The 20,940-nt window shown below is 49.8% G+C and overlaps 1 protein-coding gene across 1 annotated transcript in view; it reads right to left on the bottom strand.

Moving 5' to 3' along the window:
• The window catches only part of LOC306774778 (uncharacterized protein), a gene marked incomplete at its 5' end in the record, with an annotated part of 61,080 nt that extends 51,881 nt beyond the window's left edge, over positions 1-9,199 (bottom strand). Inside the window, 3 exons of the mRNA XM_079264947.1 lie at positions 6,879-6,914; positions 6,970-7,046; positions 9,142-9,199. Of these exons, the coding sequence (XP_079121073.1) occupies positions 6,879-6,914; positions 6,970-7,046; positions 9,142-9,199 (171 nt within the window). The remainder of the gene's footprint in view (positions 1-6,878; positions 6,915-6,969; positions 7,047-9,141) is intronic.
• Between the last annotated feature and the right edge of the window lie 11,741 nt (positions 9,200-20,940).

Here is a 20,940-nt window from a genome sequence, read left to right as displayed (position 1 = left end):
TGGGCGTCGCGGGGTTAAACTGGACGTCGCGGGGTTAAACTGGACGTCGCGGGGTTAAACTGGGCGCTGCGGGGTTGAACTGGACAGGGTTAAACTGGGCGTCGCAGGGTTAAACTGGACGTCGCGGGGTTAAACTGGGCGCTGCGGGGTTAAACTGGGCGCTGCGGGGTTAAACTGGGCGCTGCGGGGTTAAACTGGGCGCTGGGGGGTTAAACTGGACAGGGTTAAACTGGGCGTCGCGGGGTTAAACTGGACGCTGCGGGGTTAAACTGGACGCTGCGGGGTTAAACTGGGCGCTGCGGGGTTAAACTGGACGCTGCGGGGTTAAACTGGGCGCTGCGGGGTTAAACTGGGCGCTGCGGGGTTAAACTGGGCGCTGCGGGGTTAAACTGGGCGCTGCGGGGTTAAACTGGGCGCTGCGGGGTTAAACTGGGCGCTGCGGGGTTAAACTGGACGCTGCGGGGTTAAACTGGGCGCTGCGGGGTTAAACTGGACGCTGCGGGGTTAAACTGGGCGCTGCGGGGTTAAACTGGACGCTGCGGGGTTAAACTGGGCGCTGCGGGGTTAAACTGGGCGCTGCGGGGTTAAACTGGACGCTGCGGGGTTAAACTGGACGCTGCGGGGTTAAACTGGGCGCTGCGGGGTTAAACTGGACGCTGCGGGGTTAAACTGGACGCTGCGGGGTTAAACTGGGCGTTGCGGGGTTAAACTGGGCGCTGCGGGGTTAAACTGGACGCTGCGGGGTTAAACTGGGCGCTGCGGGGTTAAACTGGGCGCTGCGGGGTTAAACTGGACGCTGCGGGGTTAAACTGGACGCTGCGGGGTTAAACTGGGCGCTGCGGGGTTAAACTGGACGCTGCGGGGTTAAACTGGACGCTGCGGGGTTAAACTGGACGCTGCGGGGTTAAACTGGGCGCTGCGGGGTTAAACTGGACGCTGCGGGTTTAAACTGGACGCTGCGGGGTTTAAACTGGACGCTGCGGGGTTAAACTGGACGCTGCGGGGTTAAACTGGGCGCTGCGGGGTTAAACTGGACGCTGCGGGGTTAAACTGGACGTTGCGGGGTTAAACTGGGCGCTGCGGGGTTAAACTGGGCGCTGCGGGGTTAAACTGGACGCTGCGGGGTTAAACTGGGCGCTGCGGGGTTAAACTGGGCGCTGCGGGGTTATACTGGGCGCTGCGGGGTTAAACTGGACGCTGCGGGGTTAAACTGGACGCTGCGGGGTTAAACTGGACGCTGCGGGGTTAAACTGGGCGCTGCGGGGTTAAACTGGGCGCTGCGGGGTTAAACTGGGCGCTGCGGGGTTAAACTGGGCGCTGCGGGGTTAAACTGGACGCTGCGGGGTTAAACTGGACGCTGCGGGGTTAAACTGGGCGCTGCGGGGTTAAACTGGGCGCTGCGGGGTTAAACTGGGCGCTGCGGGGTTAAACTGGACGCTGCGGGGTTAAACTGGACGCTGCGGGGTTAAACTGGACGCTGCGGGGTTAAACTGGGCGCTGCGGGGTTAAACTGGGCGCTGCGGGGTTAAACTGGACGCTGCGGGGTTAAACTGGACGCTGCGGGGTTAAACTGGGCGCTGCGGGGTTAAACTGGACGCTGCGGGGTTAAACTGGGCGCTGCGGGGTTAAACTGGACGCTGCGGGGTTAAACTGGGCGCTGCGGGGTTAAACTGGACGCTGCGGGGTTAAACTGGGCGCTGCGGGGTTAAACTGGACGCTGCGGGGTTAAACTGGGCGCTGCGGGTTTAAACTGGACGCTGCGGGGTTTAAACTGGACGCTGCGGGGTTAAACTGGACGCTGCGGGGTTAAACTGGGCGCTGCGGGGTTAAACTGGACGCTGCGGGGTTAAACTGGGCGCTGCGGGGTTAAACTGGACGCTGCGGGGTTAAACTGGGCGCTGCGGGGTTAAACTGGGCGCTGCGGGGTTAAACTGGGCGCTGCGGGGTTAAACTGGGCGCTGCGGGGTTAAACTGGACGCTGCGGGGTTAAACTGGGCGTTGCGGGGTTAAACTGGGCGCTGCGGGGTTAAACTGGACGCTGCGGGGTTAAACTGGACGCTGCGGGGTTAAACTGGGCGCTGCGGGGTTAAACTGGGCGCTGCGGGGTTAAACTGGGCGCTGGGGGGTTAAACTGGACAGGGTTAAACTGGGCGTCGCGGGGTTAAACTGGACGCTGCGGGGTTAAACTGGACGCTGCGGGGTTAAACTGGACGCTGCGGGGTTAAACTGGGCGCTGCGGGGTTAAACTGGACGCTGCGGGGTTAAACTGGACGCTGCGGGGTTAAACTGGGCGCTGCGGGGTTAAACTGGACGCTGCGGGGTTAAACTGGACAGGGTTAAACTGGGCGTCGCGGGGTTAAACTGGACGCTGCGGGGTTAAACTGGACGCTGCGGGGTTAAACTGGACGCTGCGGGGTTAAACTGGACGCTGCGGGGTTAAACTGGGCGCTGCGGGGTTAAACTGGGCGCTGCGGGGTTAAACTGGGCGCTGCGGGGTTAAACTGGACGCTGCGGGGTTAAACTGGACGCTGCGGGGTTAAACTGGACGCTGCGGGGTTAAACTGGACGCTGCGGGGTTAAACTGGGCGCTGCGGGGTTAAACTGGGCGCTGCGGGGTTAAACTGGGCGCTGCGGGGTTAAACTGGACGCTGCGGGGTTAAACTGGGCGCTGCGGGGTTAAACTGGGCGCTGCGGGGTTAAACTGGACGCTGCGGGGTTAAACTGGACGTTGCGGTGTTAAACTGGACGCTGCGGGGTTAAACTGGGCGCTGCGGGGTTAAACTGGACGCTGCGGGGTTAAACTGGACGCTGCGGGGTTAAACTGGACTCTGCGGGGTTAAACTGGACGCTGCGGGGTTAAACTGGGCGCTGCGGGGTTAAACTGGACGCTGCGGGGTTAAACTGGACGTTGCGGGGTTAAACTGGACGCTGCGGGGTTAAACTGGACGTTGCGGGGTTAAACTGGACGCTGCGGGGTTAAACTGGGCGCTGCGGGTTTAAACTGGACGCTGCGGGGTTTAAACTGGACTCTGCGGGGTTAAACTGGGCGCTGCGGGGTTAAACTGGACTCTGCGGGGTTAAACTGGGCGCTGCGGGTTTAAACTGGACGTTGCGGGGTTAAACTGGACGCTGCGGGGTTAAACTGGACGTTGCGGGGTTAAACTGGACGCTGCGGGGTTAAACTGGGCGCTGCGGGTTTAAACTGGACGCTGCGGGGTTTAAACTGGACTCTGCGGGGTTAAACTGGGCGCTGCGGGGTTAAACTGGACGCTGCGGGGTTAAACTGGGCGCTGCGGGTTTAAACTGGACGCTGCGGGGTTTAAACTGGACTCTGCGGGGTTAAACTGGACTCTGCGGGGTTTAAACTGGACTCTGCGGGGTTAAACTGGGCGCTGCGGGGTTAAACTGGACGCTGCGGGGTTAAACTGGGCGCTGCGGGGTTAAACTGGACGCTGCGGGGTTAAACTGGACGTTGCGGGGTTAAACTGGACGTTGCGGGGTTAAACTGGACGCTGCGGGGGTTAAACTGGGCGCTGCGGGGTTAAACTGGACGCTGCGGGGTTAAACTGGACAGGGTTAAACTGGACGTTGCGGGGTTAAACTGGACGCTGCGGGGTTAAACTGGACGCTGCGGGGTTAAACTGGACGCTGCGGGGTTAAACTGGGCGCTGCGGGGTTAAACTGGGCGCTGCGGGGTTAAACTGGACGCTGCGGGGTTAAACTGGACGTTGCGGGGTTAAACTGGACGCTGCGGGGTTAAACTGGACGCTGCGGGGTTAAACTGGACGCTGGGGGGTTAAACTGGACGCTGCGGGGTTAAACTGGACGCTGCGGGGTTAAACTGGACGCTGCGGGGTTAAACTGGACGCTGCGGGGTTAAACTGGACGCTGCGGGGTTAAACTGGACGCTGGGGGGTTAAACTGGACGTTGCGGGGTTAAACTGGACGCTGCGGGGTTAAACTGGACGCTGCGGGGTTAAACTGGACGCTGGGGGGTTAAACTGGACAGGGTTAAACTGGGCGCTGCGGGGTTAAACTGGACGCTGCGGGGTTAAACTGGGCGCTGCGGGGTTAAACTGGGCGCTGCGGGGTTAAACTGGACGCTGGGGGGTTAAACTGGACAGGGTTAAACTGGGCGCTGCGGGGTTAAACTGGACGCTGCGGGGTTAAACTGGACGCTGCGGGGTTAAACTGGACGCTGCGGGGTTAAACTGGGCGCTGCGGGGTTAAACTGGACGCTGCGGGGTTAAACTGGGCGCTGCGGGGTTAAACTGGACGCTGCGGGGTTAAACTGGACGTTGCGGGGTTAAACTGGACGTTGCGGGGTTAAACTGGACGCTGCGGGGGTTAAACTGGGCGCTGCGGGGTTAAACTGGACGCTGCGGGGTTAAACTGGACAGGGTTAAACTGGACGTTGCGGGGTTAAACTGGACGCTGCGGGGTTAAACTGGACGCTGCGGGGTTAAACTGGACGCTGCGGGGTTAAACTGGGCGCTGCGGGGTTAAACTGGGCGCTGCGGGGTTAAACTGGGCGCTGCGGGGTTAAACTGGACGTTGCGGGGTTAAACTGGACGCTGCGGGGTTAAACTGGACGCTGCGGGGTTAAACTGGACGCTGGGGGGTTAAACTGGACGCTGCGGGGTTAAACTGGACGCTGCGGGGTTAAACTGGACGCTGCGGGGTTAAACTGGACGCTGCGGGGTTAAACTGGACGCTGCGGGGTTAAACTGGACGCTGGGGGGTTAAACTGGACGTTGCGGGGTTAAACTGGACGCTGCGGGGTTAAACTGGACGCTGCGGGGTTAAACTGGACGCTGGGGGGTTAAACTGGACAGGGTTAAACTGGGCGCTGCGGGGTTAAACTGGACGCTGCGGGGTTAAACTGGGCGCTGCGGGGTTAAACTGGGCGCTGCGGGGTTAAACTGGACGCTGGGGGGTTAAACTGGACAGGGTTAAACTGGGCGCTGCGGGGTTAAACTGGACGCTGCGGGGTTAAACTGGACGCTGCGGGGTTAAACTGGACGCTGCGGGGTTAAACTGGGCGCTGCGGGGTTAAACTGGACGCTGCGGGGTTAAACTGGGCGCTGCGGGGTTAAACTGGACGCTGCGGGGTTAAACTGGACGCTGCGGGGTTAAACTGGACGCTGCGGGGTTAAACTGGGCGCTGCGGGGTTAAACTGGACGCTGCGGGGTTAAACTGGGCGCTGCGGGGTTAAACTGGGCGCTGCGGGGTTAAACTGGACGTTGCGGGGTTAAACTGGACGCTGCGGGGTTAAACTGGGCGCTGCGGGGTTAAACTGGACGCTGCGGGGTTAAACTGGACGCTGCGGGGTTAAACTGGACGCTGCGGGGTTAAAACCAGCTGCTGTTCCATGTGGGTAAACTGGGACGTGGTTTCCTGTGATGTGGCTCCCGCTCAGGTTTATTTTTGTCTGTCTGCGGAGCCTCCCTGTAGCTGACCGAAACGCTGATGTCTGGAGTCATTTAAGACCTCCAGAACCATGACCAGAACCAGAACCAGATCCACAACCAGAACCAGAACTACCACATCCTGAACCAAAACCCTTTACAGGTCGCCTAGAACATGAATCTGACAGCGGTTCTGATCCAGCTGCTGCTCAGCAAGTAAAAACTAATCCAACAACAAGCCATCAGAACCAACGACTGGTCCATAACTGAGGGGTTGTCTGGACTTCTAACAGAACCAAACCGGTTCTGCTGAGTCCACCAGGCATCAGAACCAACGACTGGTCCATAACTGAGGGGTTGTCTGGACTTCTAACAGAACCAAACCGGTTCTGCTGAGTCCACCAGGCATCAGAACCAACGACTGGTCCATAACTGAGGGGTTGTCTGGACTTCTAACAGAACCAAACCGGTTCTGCTGAGTCCACCAGGCATCAGAACCAACGACTGGTCCATAACTGAGGGGTTGTCTGGACTTCTAACAGAACCAAACCGGTTCTGCTGAGTCCACCAGGCATCAGAACCAACGACTGGTCCATAACTGAGGGGTTGTCTGGACTTCTAACAGAACCAAACCGGTTCTGCTGAGTCCACCAGGCATCAGAACCAACGACTGGTCCATAACTGAGGGGTTGTCTGGACTTCTAACAGAACCAAACCGGTTCTGCTGAGTCCACCAGGCATCAGAACCAACGACTGGTCCATAACTGAGGGGTTGTCTGGACTTCTAACAGAACCAAACCGGTTCTGCTGAGTCCACCAGGCATCAGAACCAACGACTGGTCCATAACTGAGGGGTTGTCTGGACTTCTAACAGAACCAAACCGGTTCTGCTGAGTCCACCAGGCATCAGAACCAACGACTGGTCCATAACTGAGGGGTTGTCTGGACTTCTAACAGAACCAAACCGGTTCTGCTGAGTCCACCAGGCATCAGAACCAACGACTGGTCCATAACTGAGGGGTTGTCTGGACTTCTAACAGAACCAAACCGGTTCTGCTGAGTCCACCAGGCATCAGAACCAGTTCCTGTTCAAACTGGAACTACAGAAGTTTCTGGTTCCGGCCGGAAACAGCAGGTTATGTCCGACTTGTTTCAGACTAGCAGTGCCCATCATCATCATCATCATCATCAAATACTGACAGCGGTGCGACGTCACCGTCGCCATGGAGACGAGCACGCGCAGCGTCTGCAGCTGGGACCAGGTGACCAGGTCCAGGTTCTTTTGTCCGCTGAAAACCGCTGAGGGAAGAAAACGGCTTTGAAGCGTGGAAACTGCTGGAGCCACGTGAACAGAGGAGCGCGCGCGGAGGACGCCGGTTCATCTGCGGGGCGGCGTCGGCCACGCACGGGACGCACACACCAAGTACACACCGAGCAGCCCGGCGGAGGCGCAAACTTCTCCTCCTTACCTCCTGGTCCTCAGCTGCGCCTCCTCTTCTCCTCCGCTGCCAGGAGGAAGGCGGAGATCCGCAGAAACTGCGCAGTTTTCAGGGTTTTTGCACTTCCGCGCGCCTCAAAGTCCGGCCTGCTGCCTTCAGGGCCGGTGGGACGTGTGGGAACTGTCAGACAGCTGGAAGCTGGGAGCGGAAAACACGACTTTTATAGAGAGGAGGGCGGGACGAAGCTGCGGGTCACATGAAGGGAAAAAGCCACGGAAAACTGGACGGAACCGGAACACAAAGTTCTGGTTTTATAATGGAAATAAAACCTTTAAAAAAGGCATTTAACAATAATTAACTTTATTTATACTGAACCTTTATAATCATTACAAAACACTTTTAGGTTATAAAAGTTTGATTAAGTTTAAATGTGACTATTTTTAACCTAACTGATTATTGATCATCTATTTCAGCTCAGACTGAGTCGCATGCAGAACCATCTGTCTGGAGATGGACCGGACCGGTAAAATACCTACATTATGACATATAAATTAAAACTAAATTAAATGTTAATAATGAAAAAAGTGAATTAAAGTAAATTATCAAGATGTTTAATTTTATTGAATCGTCCTCTTAGAAAATATTGTGAACAAGCTGAAATTTCCAGAACAAGTCCAGAGTAAGTCCTGCTTCAGACCGTCCACCAACATGGACAGGACGGTCTAAGAATACGAGTGGCATTTTCCAATCAACGGATTGATCAGGAAATTGTGTTTTTATTGATCTCTTATGCTGAACATAGTCTGCATTGACCATCTTGTCTTATATCAGTTTGTCTTAGAAATTCATACTAAAACAACTTAAAACAATATATAAATAAATATAATCTAGAGACACTTCTCCAGTGGGGGGGACACGGCCCCCAGTGCTCCCATCACTATGGGTACTACTGTTGCTTTCACCCTCCAGGCCTTCTCCAGGTCTTCCTTGAGGTCTTGGTACTTCTCCAGTTTCTCCTTTTTCCTGATATTTCCATCATTGGGGATGGATCCATCGATCACTACGGCTTTCCTCTGCTGCTTCTCCATGATCACTATGTCCGCTTGGTTGGCCACCACCATTTTATCTGTCTGGATCTGGAAGTCCCAGAGGATCTTAGCCCTCTCATTCTCCACCACCTTGGGGGGAGTTTCCCACTGGGACTTGGGGGTCTCCAGTCCATATTCTGCACAGATGTTCCTGTACACTATGCCAGCTACTTGGTTATGGTGCTCCATGTATTCTTTGCCTGCCAGTATCTTCCACCCTGCTGTGAGGTGCTGGATTGTTTCAGGGGCTCCTTTGCATAGTCTGCATCTGGGATCCTGCCTGGTCTGGTAGATCTGGGATCCTGCCTGGTCTGGTAGATCTGGGATCCTGCCTGTATGGTAGATCTGGGATCCTGCCTGGTCTGGTAGATCTGGGATCCTGCCTGGTCTGGTAGATCTGGGATCCTGCCTGGTCTGGTAGATCTGGGATCCTGTCTGGTCTGGTAGATCTGGGATCCTGCCTGGTCTGGTAGATCTGGGATCCTGTCTGGTCTGGTAGATCTGGGATCCTGCCTGTATGGTAGATCTGGGATCCTGCCTGGTCTGGTAGATCTGGGATCCTGCCTGGTCTGGTAGATCTGGGATCCTGTCTGGTCTGGTAGATCTGGGATCCTGCCTGGTCTGGTAGATCTGGGATCCTGCCTGGTCTGGTAGATCTGGGATCCTGTCTGGTCTGGTAGATCTGGGATCCTGTCTGGTCTGGTAGATCTGGGATCCTGCCTGGTCTGGTAGATCTGGGATCCTGCCTGGTCTGGTAGACCTGGGATCCTGCCTGGTCTGGTAGACCTGGGATCCTGCCTGGTCTGGTAGATCTGGGATCCTGCCTGGTCTGGTAGATCTGGGATCCTGCCTGGTCTGGTAGATCTGGGATCCTGCCTGGTCTGGTAGATCTGGGATCCTGCCTGGTCTGGTAGACCCTCTCCAGACATTGATAGGACTTGTTTATATCGGCCACTTCGGTGATCTGCCGGTGGTACATCCCATGCAGGAGCTTTTCCTCCCATGATGGTTCTTCCATCACGTGTTCCTCCAGACTCCATTGTCTGAGACGTTCACTAAGTGCTTCATCCCTCGGTGTCCTCTTCCTGATGTATTTATGGAGCTTGGATGTTTCATCTTGGATAATGGTCTGGATTTTTTTGTGGCCTCTTTGTCATTACCATTAGCTTGTGGTATGCCAAGGTACCTTTAGGTTGTTGGACTACCTTCCCGCTCTTTGGTTTTCCCGCTCATCCAGCCACATTTCTCCAGTCCAAATGACATGCCAACGTCCCTGCTGTGGATTCTGGTGGTGTGGATCAGTGGATATAACCCACATGGTTTAACAGATTTTCAGATTCAACACATGTTTCTGTTTCTGCGTGTTAATAAGAAAAACCATGAAGAAGAAACATTCAGGTTTGCTAAGCACTAACAACACATCTACAGACTAAGCTCTGTTAAAGTGGTTAAAAATATTTTTATTAATCTCCACCTCCACCAGCTGGAGTTGTTGGACAGAAGAAGAAACACCTACCATGAGTTTTTTCTAGAAACGTGAGGTTTTAAATTCACATATAAACCTTTAAACATCTGTACTGTCAGTAGATTTAACTACAAACATTCAACAAGCTTCAACTGATGTCTCTGATGATCCTGAATGACCCAGAAACTGGACCATCAGAGGTCAGTTGGTGTCAGACTGAGCGATTGAACAGTTCACAGTGGAAACAGGTCAATCCTCACACACCATCACCATCGGATCAATGCCGAAGGGCTATGTAGCTGCATGAGCCAGAAAGATGTCTACTGTTCATCATCTACTCAGCATGAGGCTGGTCCTACCAGCCAATCAGCTCGGTGGAGGACGGGAAGCACTGAAGCCGCAGGACACAATCTAGGAATCCCAGGAAACAGAGTACACAGGTACATCTTACAAAAATTAGAATATTAGAATAAGTTCAATATTTTGGTCCCTCATTTCAGAATGTGAAACTTATATATTACATAGATTCATTACATTTTAAATATTCAATCCTTGATCCTTACAGAGAATGAAAACCCAAAATGTCTCAGAAAATTAGAATATGTGAAAAACTTCAATCTTGGAAAGTCATGGTGTCACCCTGATAAACTAATTAACTCCAAACACCTGCAAAGGTCTCCTAGACCTTTAAATGGTCTCAGTCTGGGTCAGACGGCGACACAACCATGGGTCAGACTGCTGACCTGACAGCCGTCCAGAAGACCATCGTTGACCCTCCACAAGGAGGGAAAGCCATGAAGGTCGTTTCTAAAGAAGCTGCTTGTCCACAGAGAGCTGGATCCAAGCATGCTGATGGGAAGTTGAGTGGAAGGAAAAGCTGCACCAGCAGAAGGCAGAACCGCCTGGAGAGGATCGTCAAGCAGCATCCATTCAGGAATCTGGGAGCTTCACAAGGAGTGGACTGAAGCTGGACTCATCAAGAGCCGCTTCGTACAGACGGATCCTAGACATGGACTACAGATGTCCCATTCCTCGTGTCGAGCCACTCCTGGACCAGAGACACCGACAGAACCGTCTCACCTGGGCTACGGAGGAACAGGACTGGTTCTCAGATGGAAGCAGGTTCTGCATTTCATGTGGAAACCAAGGTCCCAGAGTCTGGAGGAAGAGTGGAGAGGCCCAGAATCCATGTTGCTGGAAGTCCAGAGGGAAGTTTCCACAGTCAGTGATGGTTTGGGAGCCATGTCATCTGCTGGTGTTGCTCCACTGGGTTTTCTGAAGGTGACAGTCAACACAGCATCTAGCAGGACGTTTTAGAGCTCTTCATGCTTCCTTCTGCTGACAGGCTTTATGGAGATGCAGATTTTATTTCCCAGCAGGACTCCTGCCTACACCGCCAAAGGTACCAAAAGCTGCTCCAATGACCACGCTGTTACTGGGCTGGATCGGCCAACAGCAACAACATCTGTGGGGTGTTGTCAGGAGGAAGATGAGAGACAGCAGACCCAACCATGTAGACGACCTGAAGGCTGCTATCAAAGCAACCTGGGCTTCCATTCCACCTGAGCAGCGCCACACGCTGGTGGCTTCCATTGCCACGCTGCGTTCATGCAGTAATTCATGCAGGAGACCCAACCAGGTACTGAGTGCATGGAAATGATCATACTGTTCAGAAACCTGACATTTCTGTTCAATATATCCTGTTTTTCATTGATCTTATGTAATATTCTGATTTTCTGAGACACTGCGTTTTGGGTTTTCATATCTCTAAACCACAATCATCAAAATGTCAATAAATAAATGTTTGAAAAGTTTCACTCTATGTCTAATGAATTTATATAATATCTGGGTTTCACATTCTGAAATGAGGGACGAAAAATACTGAACTTTTTCATCATATTCTAATTTTCTGAGATGCCTACTTTTGTAACAAGCTTCTTGCTTATTGGTGAAACAGCGCCCCCCCCAGAGTTGTGTAGGCTGAAGTGGTGGCCACTGGCGGTACTGCAGCCTCACGCTGATCTAGCAGGTTAACTTCTAGAAGTTTTCACAACCGCAACAGTTAAATACGGAATCACAGAGAGAAAAATGAAGGAAAATGTTCTTCCTCTATTAAACCAGCAGGTTATTTTTCCTCCTTCTTCTCCTCCATCTTGTCCTCCTTCTTCTCCTCTTCCTCCCTCGGTGCCACCTCCACTGAGAGAAGCTCCCCGCCTTCTGGCCGTGGCGTCATCCTGATGATGACGGAGCTGTCGGCCGTTTCTGCCACCGACTCGTCTCCGTCTTCTGGCGCCATCCGAGGAACCGGAGAACGCCGGTGCATCGGAGACGGAGGCGGGACCGGAGAGATGGAGGCTGGAGGAGCCTGAGGGACGGAGAGAGACATGTCCGTCTTCTCTGGACATTTTCCACACAGTTCCACTTCCTGTTATCACCTTCCTTCCTCCATTCCTACCTTCCTCTCTTTCTTCTTACCTTCCTTCCTTCCTCCAGCCCTTCCTTTCTTCCTACTTTCCTTCCTACCTTCCTTCCTCCATCCCTTCCTTCCTACCTTCCTCCCTTCCTCTATCTCTTCCTTCCTCCAGCCCTTCCTTCCTTCCTCCCTTCCTTTCTTCCTACATCCCTTCCTTTCTTCCTACTTTCCTTCCTACTTTCCTTCCTCCATCCCTTCCTTCCTACTTTCCTTCCTACCTTCCTTCCTCCATCCATCCCTTCCTTCCTCCATCCCTTCCTTTCTTCCTACCTTCCTCTCTTCCTCCATCCCTTCCTTCCTACCTTCCTTCCTTCCTTCCTTCTGCTTTACTCTTCCATCAGTCCTTCGTTCCTTTCCTTGCCTCTACCCCTGGTGACCTTGCCGTACCTCTGGGTGGCTCTCAGCCGGTCTGTAGACCTTCTTCAGCTTGGCGAACGTCCCTTCTATCCCCGCCTGCTCGGTGACTTTCAGCGCAGCCTTGAACAGTTTGGGCGTGTCTGGTCGGGGGGGGGTGACGGCCGTTTCCTCCTTTCCTGCCTTCTCTTCTGGCTTCTTGTCCTTCGTCAGCATCGTCCTGAACAGACAGCAGATGGTTACCGGGGGAGGACGTCTGAGACGGCAGCAGCTGGCGTTACACCTGCCGCTCGGCCAGCGGCACCCGGAGCACCGGCTGCACCTGCGCCTCCCGCGCCTCCATGTTCTGACTGAGCAGATAAAGTGAGGAGGAACATGGTCTGACCTGCTTCTCACAAAGTCGACTGACCGGCCTGAGCTGATTAGAGGCAGCTAATCCTGCTGAGGACGGAGAGACGGAGGGAAGGGGGGCAGATCCAGGATCCTGCTGGACTTCATGGATCCGGCTGATCTGAACCCGTTCCCGATGTTTGTCTACGTAAATAACGCAGTTTCCATGGTAACAAGTATAGCTGTCAGTGGGCAGTGAAACTTTTTAATTTTATGTTCATATAATTTATTTTTATGTTAATTTAATGGATTTAGTTAAAAATATATAATTTATTACATTTTTATTTAATACTTATTTATTATTTGTTTTTATTGTTAAAAATTAATGTCAAATTTATTTTTCATGTTTCCTTGTAAATGTAAATAAATTCAGGTGTTAAAGATGAAAGATAATAATATTATTGATCAGTTATTTAAGCCGATCTAATGACATCATCTCAACTCTCCAATCAGTATCCGGGATGCTTGTACATCATATTTCCTCTGAAACAACTTCCAGGAATATTAAAGAGGTTTGGTTCTGTTTATCTTTTTATAAACAAACAAATGAATTAATGAATGTATGAATTAACAAATGAATCAACCAGTCACTAAACAAGGTTTTACAGTGCGACCAACGACAGCAGCTGCTGGAGCCTCCATGTTTGCTGTGAAGGGAAAAACTGATGTTCAGACTGAAGTCCTGAACCAGGAGGGTCCAGCTCAGGACGTGGTCTTACTTGGCCTTCTTGCGCAGCAGCTTCTGGGACTCCGGGTAGTGAACCAGGATCTCCGCCAGATCCTTCTTATCCAGGATGAACAGGTTGGCGAATCCGTGAGCCTTCACGTTAGCAGTACGTCGGTTTCCTCCGCCTCCTGCCAGAAGACTGACCAATCAGAGAGGAGAGAACTGTCAGTGTGGAAGCAGAACCACGGACTTTTCACCCTTTTACTGCTCCATATCTCACATTTAACACAGAAAAACCTGTTAGAAACAAACTGCTGCATGACTTCTGCTGCCTGGTGGACATCACAAACGTTTCACATGAAAATTATAAAAAGTTTCTCTGTTATTTCTAAGAAAATTGTTAAAAGGCAAAGAAAGAATTCTGAAAAAAAAAATTTATGGGTCAAGTTTTAAAGCATTAAACATCATGAACGTACGGAAGCGTAGAGCTGTCATCATAAAAAAAAGTTTGGGCCTTATTACGTTATAACGTGATAAGTTTATTGTAAAAACGTCAAACATACCATGTATCTGAAAACGTGAACTTGGTGATTTTTGACTTTAGATGAGGAAATTGTGTGCGGGGTGGGTAGGAGATCACAAATGGCTCATTTACAGGACTTGATAGAGTTTTTCTTCATACTTGGGTTGAGACATCGTGACATTATGGTGCTTTGGAACACTTTCGATCCATTGCAATAAATATGCGTATTAGGGACAGTTTTAAAAGGCATGGGTCTGTACAGAAGGAAAAGTGAGTCCCCACGACGTGGCATCATTTCTGATTGAAACTGGAGCGGCACGAGAATCGCTATGAATGCAAACATCATCGGTGCATCCAAGTGCCATCTATCCATCCCTCCTCTACCGCTTATCAGGGTTCTGATCGCAGCATAACCAGGGAAGCCCCCCTCCCCAGCCCCATTCGCCAACTCTGCGGGGGGTCCCAAGGCGCTCCCGGGCCAGCTGAGAGATGTAATCCCTCCAGCGTTCAAGTGGTTATACGTTTTTACAATAAAACATACCATGTTATAACTTAATAAGGCCCAAACTTTTTTTTATTTATGTGGATGACAGCTCTACGCTTCCGTATGAACGAAATAAATAAACAAGATAAACTAAAATGTTGACTGAAGTAAATAAACATCCTGTTACATGCAGGAGAGGAAATAAACAATTTAAACCAAACTATGGAAAATGTTTTAAATATGATTTATTTACATTTATAAAATGCTTTGTTTTATGATTATATAAATTCCATGTTTTATTTCTTTGATTGTGAAGAAAAATTAGTCTTTTATTGTCTTAGATTGTTTTAGCAGCATTCAGATCACCTCATTGTTTGGCTGTCTCCTTAGCCTCATTAGCCTCATTAGCATCACTAGCCTCCTTAGCCTCATTAGCCTCATTAGCATCATTAGCCTCCTTAGCCTCATTAGCCTCATTAGCATCACTAGCCTCCTTAGCCTCATTAGCCTCATTAGCATCACTAGCCTCCTTAGCCTCATTAGCCTCATTAGCATCACTAGCCTCCTTAGCCTCATTAGCCTCATTAGCATCACTAGCCTCCTTAGCCTCATTAGCCTCATTAGCATCACTAGCCTCCTTAGCCTCATTAGCCTCATTAGCATCATTAGCCTCCTTAGCCTCATTAGCCTCATTAGCATCACTAGCCTCCTTAGCCTCATTAGCCTCATTAGCATCATTAGCCTCCTTAGCCTCATTAGCCTCATTAGCATCACTAGCCTCCTTAGCCTCATTAGCCTCATTAGCATCATTAGCCTCCTTAGCCTCATTAGCCTCATTAGCATCACTAGCCTCCTTAGCCTCATTAGCCTCATTAGCATCACTAGCCTCCTTAGCCTCATTAGCCTCATTAGCATCACTAGCCTCCTTAGCCTCATTAGCATCACTAGCCTCCTTAGCCTCATTAGCCTCATTAGCATCACTAGCCTCCTTAGCCTCATTAGCCTCATTAGCATCACTAGCCTCCTTTGCCTCATTAGCCTCATTAGCATCACTAGCCTCCTTAGCCTCATTAGCCTCATTAGCATCACTAGCCTCCTTAGCCTCATTAGCCTCATCAGCATCACTAGCCTCCTTAGCCTCATTAGCCTCATTAGCATCACTAGCCTCCTTAGCCTCATTAGCCTCATTAGCATCACTAGCCTCCTTTGCCTCATTAGCCTCATTAGCATCATTAGCCTCCTTAGCCTCATTAGCCTCATTAGCATCACTAGCCTCCTTAGCCTCATTAGCCTCATTAGCATCACTAGCCTCCTTAGCCTCATTAGCATCACTAGCCTCCTTAGCCTCATTAGCCTCATTAGCATCACTAGCCTCCTTAGCCTCATTAGCCTCATTAGCATCACTAGCCTCCTTTGCCTCATTAGCCTCATTAGCATCACTAGCCTCCTTAGCCTCATTAGCCTCATTAGCATCACTAGCCTCCTTAGCCTCATTAGCCTCATTAGCATCACTAGCCTCCTTAGCCTCATTAGCCTCATTAGCATCACTAGCCTCCTTTGCCTCATTAGCCTCATTAGCATCACTAGCCTCCTTAGCCTCCTTAGCCTCCTTAGCCTCATTAGCATCACTAGCCTCCTTTGCCTCATTAGCCTCATTAGCATCACTAGCCTCCTTTGCCTCATTAGCCTCATTAGCATCACTAGCCTCCTTTGCCTCATTAGCCTCATTAGCATCACTAGCCTCCTTAGCCTCATTAGCCTCATCAGCATCACTAGCCTCCTTAGCCTCATTAGCCTCATCAGCATCACTAGCCTCCTTAGCCTCATTAGCCTCATCAGCATCACTAGCCTCCTTTGCCTCATTAGCCTCATTAGCATCACTAGCCTCCTTAGCCTCATTAGCCTCATCAGCATCACTAGCCTCCTTAGCCTCATTAGCCTCATCAGCATCACTAGCCTCCTTAGCCTCATTAGCCTCATCAGCATCACTAGCCTCCTTAGCCTCATTAGCCTCATCAGCATCACTAGCCTCCTTAGCCTCATTAGCCTCATCAGCATCACTAGCCTCCTTAGCCTCATTAGCCTCATCAGCATCACTAGCCTCCTTAGCCTCGTTGGCAACACAGGCAGTTTTTTAATTGGCTAACAGGATGACAGGAAGCAACTCTGACCTGATCTCTCCAAACACCGAGCCGGCTCTGATGGTGACGAACACCGTCTGAAGGTCAGGACCGCCCACCACCTGAACCTCCCCCTGCTTGATGATGTACATCTCCCTGCCAATCTCCCCCTGAAACACACACACACACACACACACACACACACACACACACACACACACACACACACACACACACACACACACACACACACACACACACATTCCCGTGTTAGATGCAAAGTGAGGACCAGTATGATCAACTTTAGGACCATTTCGGATTTTTCTGAAAGTGCAACTGAAAACCATAAAGGATATTAAAATATCCTTTAAGAAAGTCAAGGTTTGATCTTTTGTGACCCGTTTAAATTCTGAATGACATTTGCAGGTGAAAGTAGACCGGAGCTGTGATAGTTGCGTTTTTGGCCCAAACTCCTGAAAAATCTATAGTAAAATCTTTTATTGCTCTCAGCAATAGCACCCATACTTACAGAAAAATACCACAAAAATGATGCATTATTTCATAATTGGCTGTAGTTTTTACATTTAACTGAGGTGGATTTATGATGTGAAACATCTCTGGACCCGTACAAGTTTTCATGTTTCTGTTTGTGAAGTGAAGCTGTGGATCAGAGTATCTAAAGAAGGATTTAGGTTCCAAAGATGCTGAAAATGATGGTCTCCACAAGTCAAGGTGAAGAGGAGGGACTTTCATTTGGGAAGAACTGGTGATGACCTTTGATTAATAATGGAAAAAGGGTAGAAGCAAATGAATACTTCTTTCAGAGCGTATTAAGTATTAAATAAAACTTTTTGTCTTTTTAATGTACAAGACAACTCCTTTACATAAAACAATGTTAGTTGCAACACGTGTAGTTGTCTAGAACAGGGTTCCCCAATCCTGGTCCTCAAGGACCGGTGTCCTGCAGGTTTTCCAAGTGTTCCTGCTGGAACACACCTGATCCAAATCAATGTGTATGTAGCAGACATGGGCAGAGCTTGTCTGAGTCTGAGTCAGGTGTGTTCCAGCAGGAACACTTGGAAAACCTGCAGGACCAGGGTTGGGGACCCCTGGTCCAGAATATGCACGTATTCATGTTTGAAATGAAGCAGCTGACTTTTTCTCATCCTGTCATCTTTCTCAGCAAACAGAAGTCTATTAACAATGTCTGGAGGACAAAAGCGTAGAGCAGCCAAAATATCCTCTGGCTGAAAAATATCCTCACTCCGGCTGTTGGAAACTTACAGCGGTCCCCAGGACAGCAGCAGAACAAACACACACACACACACACACACAGCTTCAGTACGTGCACATTAACATGCGTGTTCTCACCTTTTTACAGACAAAATCTCCGGGCAGGTAGACGACAGACTTCAGCCTGGTCAGCATGTCGAACACCATCTGCCGGTCACAACCCTGAAACGGACAGTAAACTCAGCACTGGGATCCGGCAGAAGTTGGTACAGGAACATGGGAATGTTTGGTCTTCGGACCTGAAACAAGGCGACTTTGCTAACGATGGCATAGTTGACGTCCACGGCGATGTCCAGCCGCATCTTGGCGGGAAGTTGCACCAGCAGCTCCTGTTCATCTGCGCAGGAAACATGACCATGAAAGCATCACAGTCCGTCGCAAAGACATAACAGCCAGTTGAAACCCAGCAAAGACCAGACACAAAACTGGACCTGAGAGTCCAACCAGGACCAGAGACCTTTATCTGGACCGGCAGCTGATCCACCTACTGTTGAGAATGGTCTCCATGGAAACATAGCTGTCAAGTAGTCAGAAAAGGCTGAGGTCCCATGACCCAAGAAGTGGACTAAGGATCGGTGGAAACAGGTCTGATGGAGGGACGGGTCCTCCCAGAACCCGGACCTCGACAGGTCCCACAGAGGGACGGGTCCTCCCAGAACCCGGACCTCGACAGGTCCCACAGAGGGACGGGTCCTCCCAGAACCCGGACTTGTCGAGGTCTGGGTTCTAGGTACTAATCTGGGATTAGGAATATTCCCTTTAATCTCATTGGAAGTGGACCCACTCCGGTTCTGACCCACATTTTGGATTTATGTTGGAACAAGTTTGATTAACTCAGATGTCTGCGGGTGTTTCATTCATTAATCTGCATCAGATCCAGTCCCTTACCCAGCATGCCTTGACTCTTCCAGGTGTAGTCGTACCAGGTCTTGATGCGGTTCTGGACTTCTCGGGGGATGTTGTAGCAGTTCATGTACTTCACAGTGCTGTCCATGCAGTGCCGATAGTAGTTCTCGCTTGCCGTTGCCGCCCCGACAACATCCCTCATCTGCAACCCAGAAATCCCAACAAAATTTAGGCATGAGCCACATGAAGTCCAGAATCAAGAGATACCTCCAAGAACTGCACCTTCACTCCCCAAAAGCAGAGAACCAGAGTCCTGAAGGGCTCAGACTGACCTGACCAATCATGATGGAGAACGCAAAGACACCAACGAAGTAGTTAATAAGCTGGAAGCAGATTTCGAAGACGGTGGTTGGGTCCGGAAGTCCTCCGATGGTGATCAGCGTCTTAACGGCAAAGTAGTAGCATCGGATGTAACTATGGAAACAGGATACATTATACAGACAGGAAGCAGCTGTAATTTATCCTCAGAAGAGAACTTAGAGAAAATAAACAAATATAAATGAAGCTTTTAGAAAAAAGTGTGTTTAAACTCTTCCAGTTCAGGATTTAGTTCCTTCAGTGACATTTATTGCATCTTGTTGCGATAAAAACTTTTCTCAGAACTGTTTTACGTAAGCTGATACTTGTCTTCTGCCCCCTGGTGGATACATCTGGCGCTGCAACAGTTCTGACAAATCACGGAAAACATGGAACATACGTGTAAAATGCTTTAGTTTATATTTAATCCTATTTTTAAAAAAAGCCTTCAGATTAAAATCATAATTTTCCTCCTTCATGTATTGTGTCCGATGTGAAGTCAGAGATCAGCAGTCTTTTCCTACTGGTTCCAGAGGAAATAATGCTAACCACACTGGTTTGTCCGTATGATTGATTTGTCTGTGGCCCCAACATTGTTTGCTTAACCCTGAACATCATAGTTTTAGTTCATTGCGATCAAAAACACCAAACACGTCTATAATTTCTGACTGTGTGTTCATGCCCCGCCCACACTCAATCTACCTGATCACCTCACAGACTTTGCACCCCCACACCTGCAGTTTGACATTTTAAGAAAGTGGTGATGGGTGGAGTTATATATATTTTTAGTCAGGGCTGTCGGAATAACGACAAGTTTAATCTGTGGAAATTTAAATCAGATTTCTGCTGCTTTGTTCTGTGTAACGACGATCTAGTGATGTTTACATGGCCTCTACAGGAGAACGTAAACAGTGCGGTGCCCAGAGTCGCATTGCCATCGTGTCCACGCAGTCACAAGTTCTTACGCGTTGCCTTTTCCATCGTAGACCCACTTAGTGGACCCCAGTCCTTCGTAATCGGAGCCCCAGTAGAAAAGACAGGCGTTGATGTGCAAAGAGTACAGCAGGTAGGTGGATGTCCGAATCACCCTGTAAAACAAGAACATCACAAATCTGGTAAAAACAAACCCATACAATCTATGTAGTTCTCCTTAAGGATCCGTTCTGGGACTCCTTCGTTTTAAAAATGACTTCTACACCATTTATTTAGACCTGTAATGGCAGATGGTTTTATTTCTAGTTCAGTCAACCAGATTATTTCACTAACAAAATGCTTGTGATGTTCGATGCTTTACAGATTTAGTGTTTTTTCTGCTGTAACAGGATCAACTTGTTGGTTGTTTGGTGCGAAGTCTTTCTCACCTGTAGATGTAGGCTTTCTTCATCACAGCCTCCATTCTGTCATTGAACTCAGAGAAAACCATGTACTGTAAAAGAGAAACAGCAGTTAGAGGTTTGTCCTGAAAAACTGGATCTAGTTTGTGGGGAGTTTGAAAAGCATCCTCACCTTTAGCAGACGAGGGAACCTAAGCAGAGGCTTCACCCCGGTGAAAAGGTAAAGTATCTCCAGAGGGAACAGACTGATGACGTCCATCTGAATACCACACAGAAAAGAAAGAACCAAAACCAGACCAGAAAAATTATTTTCAGGAGAATACTGTGTGAGTGCAAGCCTGCATTTTTATGTCCTGAGTAGGACCTGTAGATTATTATGTTTTTTATGTCTTGAGTAGGACCTGTAGGTTATTATGTTTTTATATCCTGAGTAGGACCTGTAGGTTATTATGTTTTTATGTCCTGAGTAGGACCTGTAGGTTATTATATTTTTTATTTCCTGAGTAGGACCTGTAGGTTATTATGTTTTTATGTCCTTAGTAGGACCTGTAGGTTATTATATTTTTTATTTCCTGAGTAGGACCTGTAGGTTATTATGTTTTTTATTTCCTGAGTAGGACCTGTAGGTTATTATATTTTTTATTTCCTGAGTAGGACCTGTAGGTTATTATGTTTTTATGTCCTGAGTAGGACCTGTA

Source organism: Telmatherina bonti, assembly GCF_933228915.1.
Source record: "Telmatherina bonti genome assembly, chromosome: 1".
NCBI lineage: Eukaryota > Metazoa > Chordata > Actinopteri > Atheriniformes > Telmatherinidae > Telmatherina > Telmatherina bonti.
This window is presented reverse-complemented; position numbering and strand designations above follow the sequence as displayed.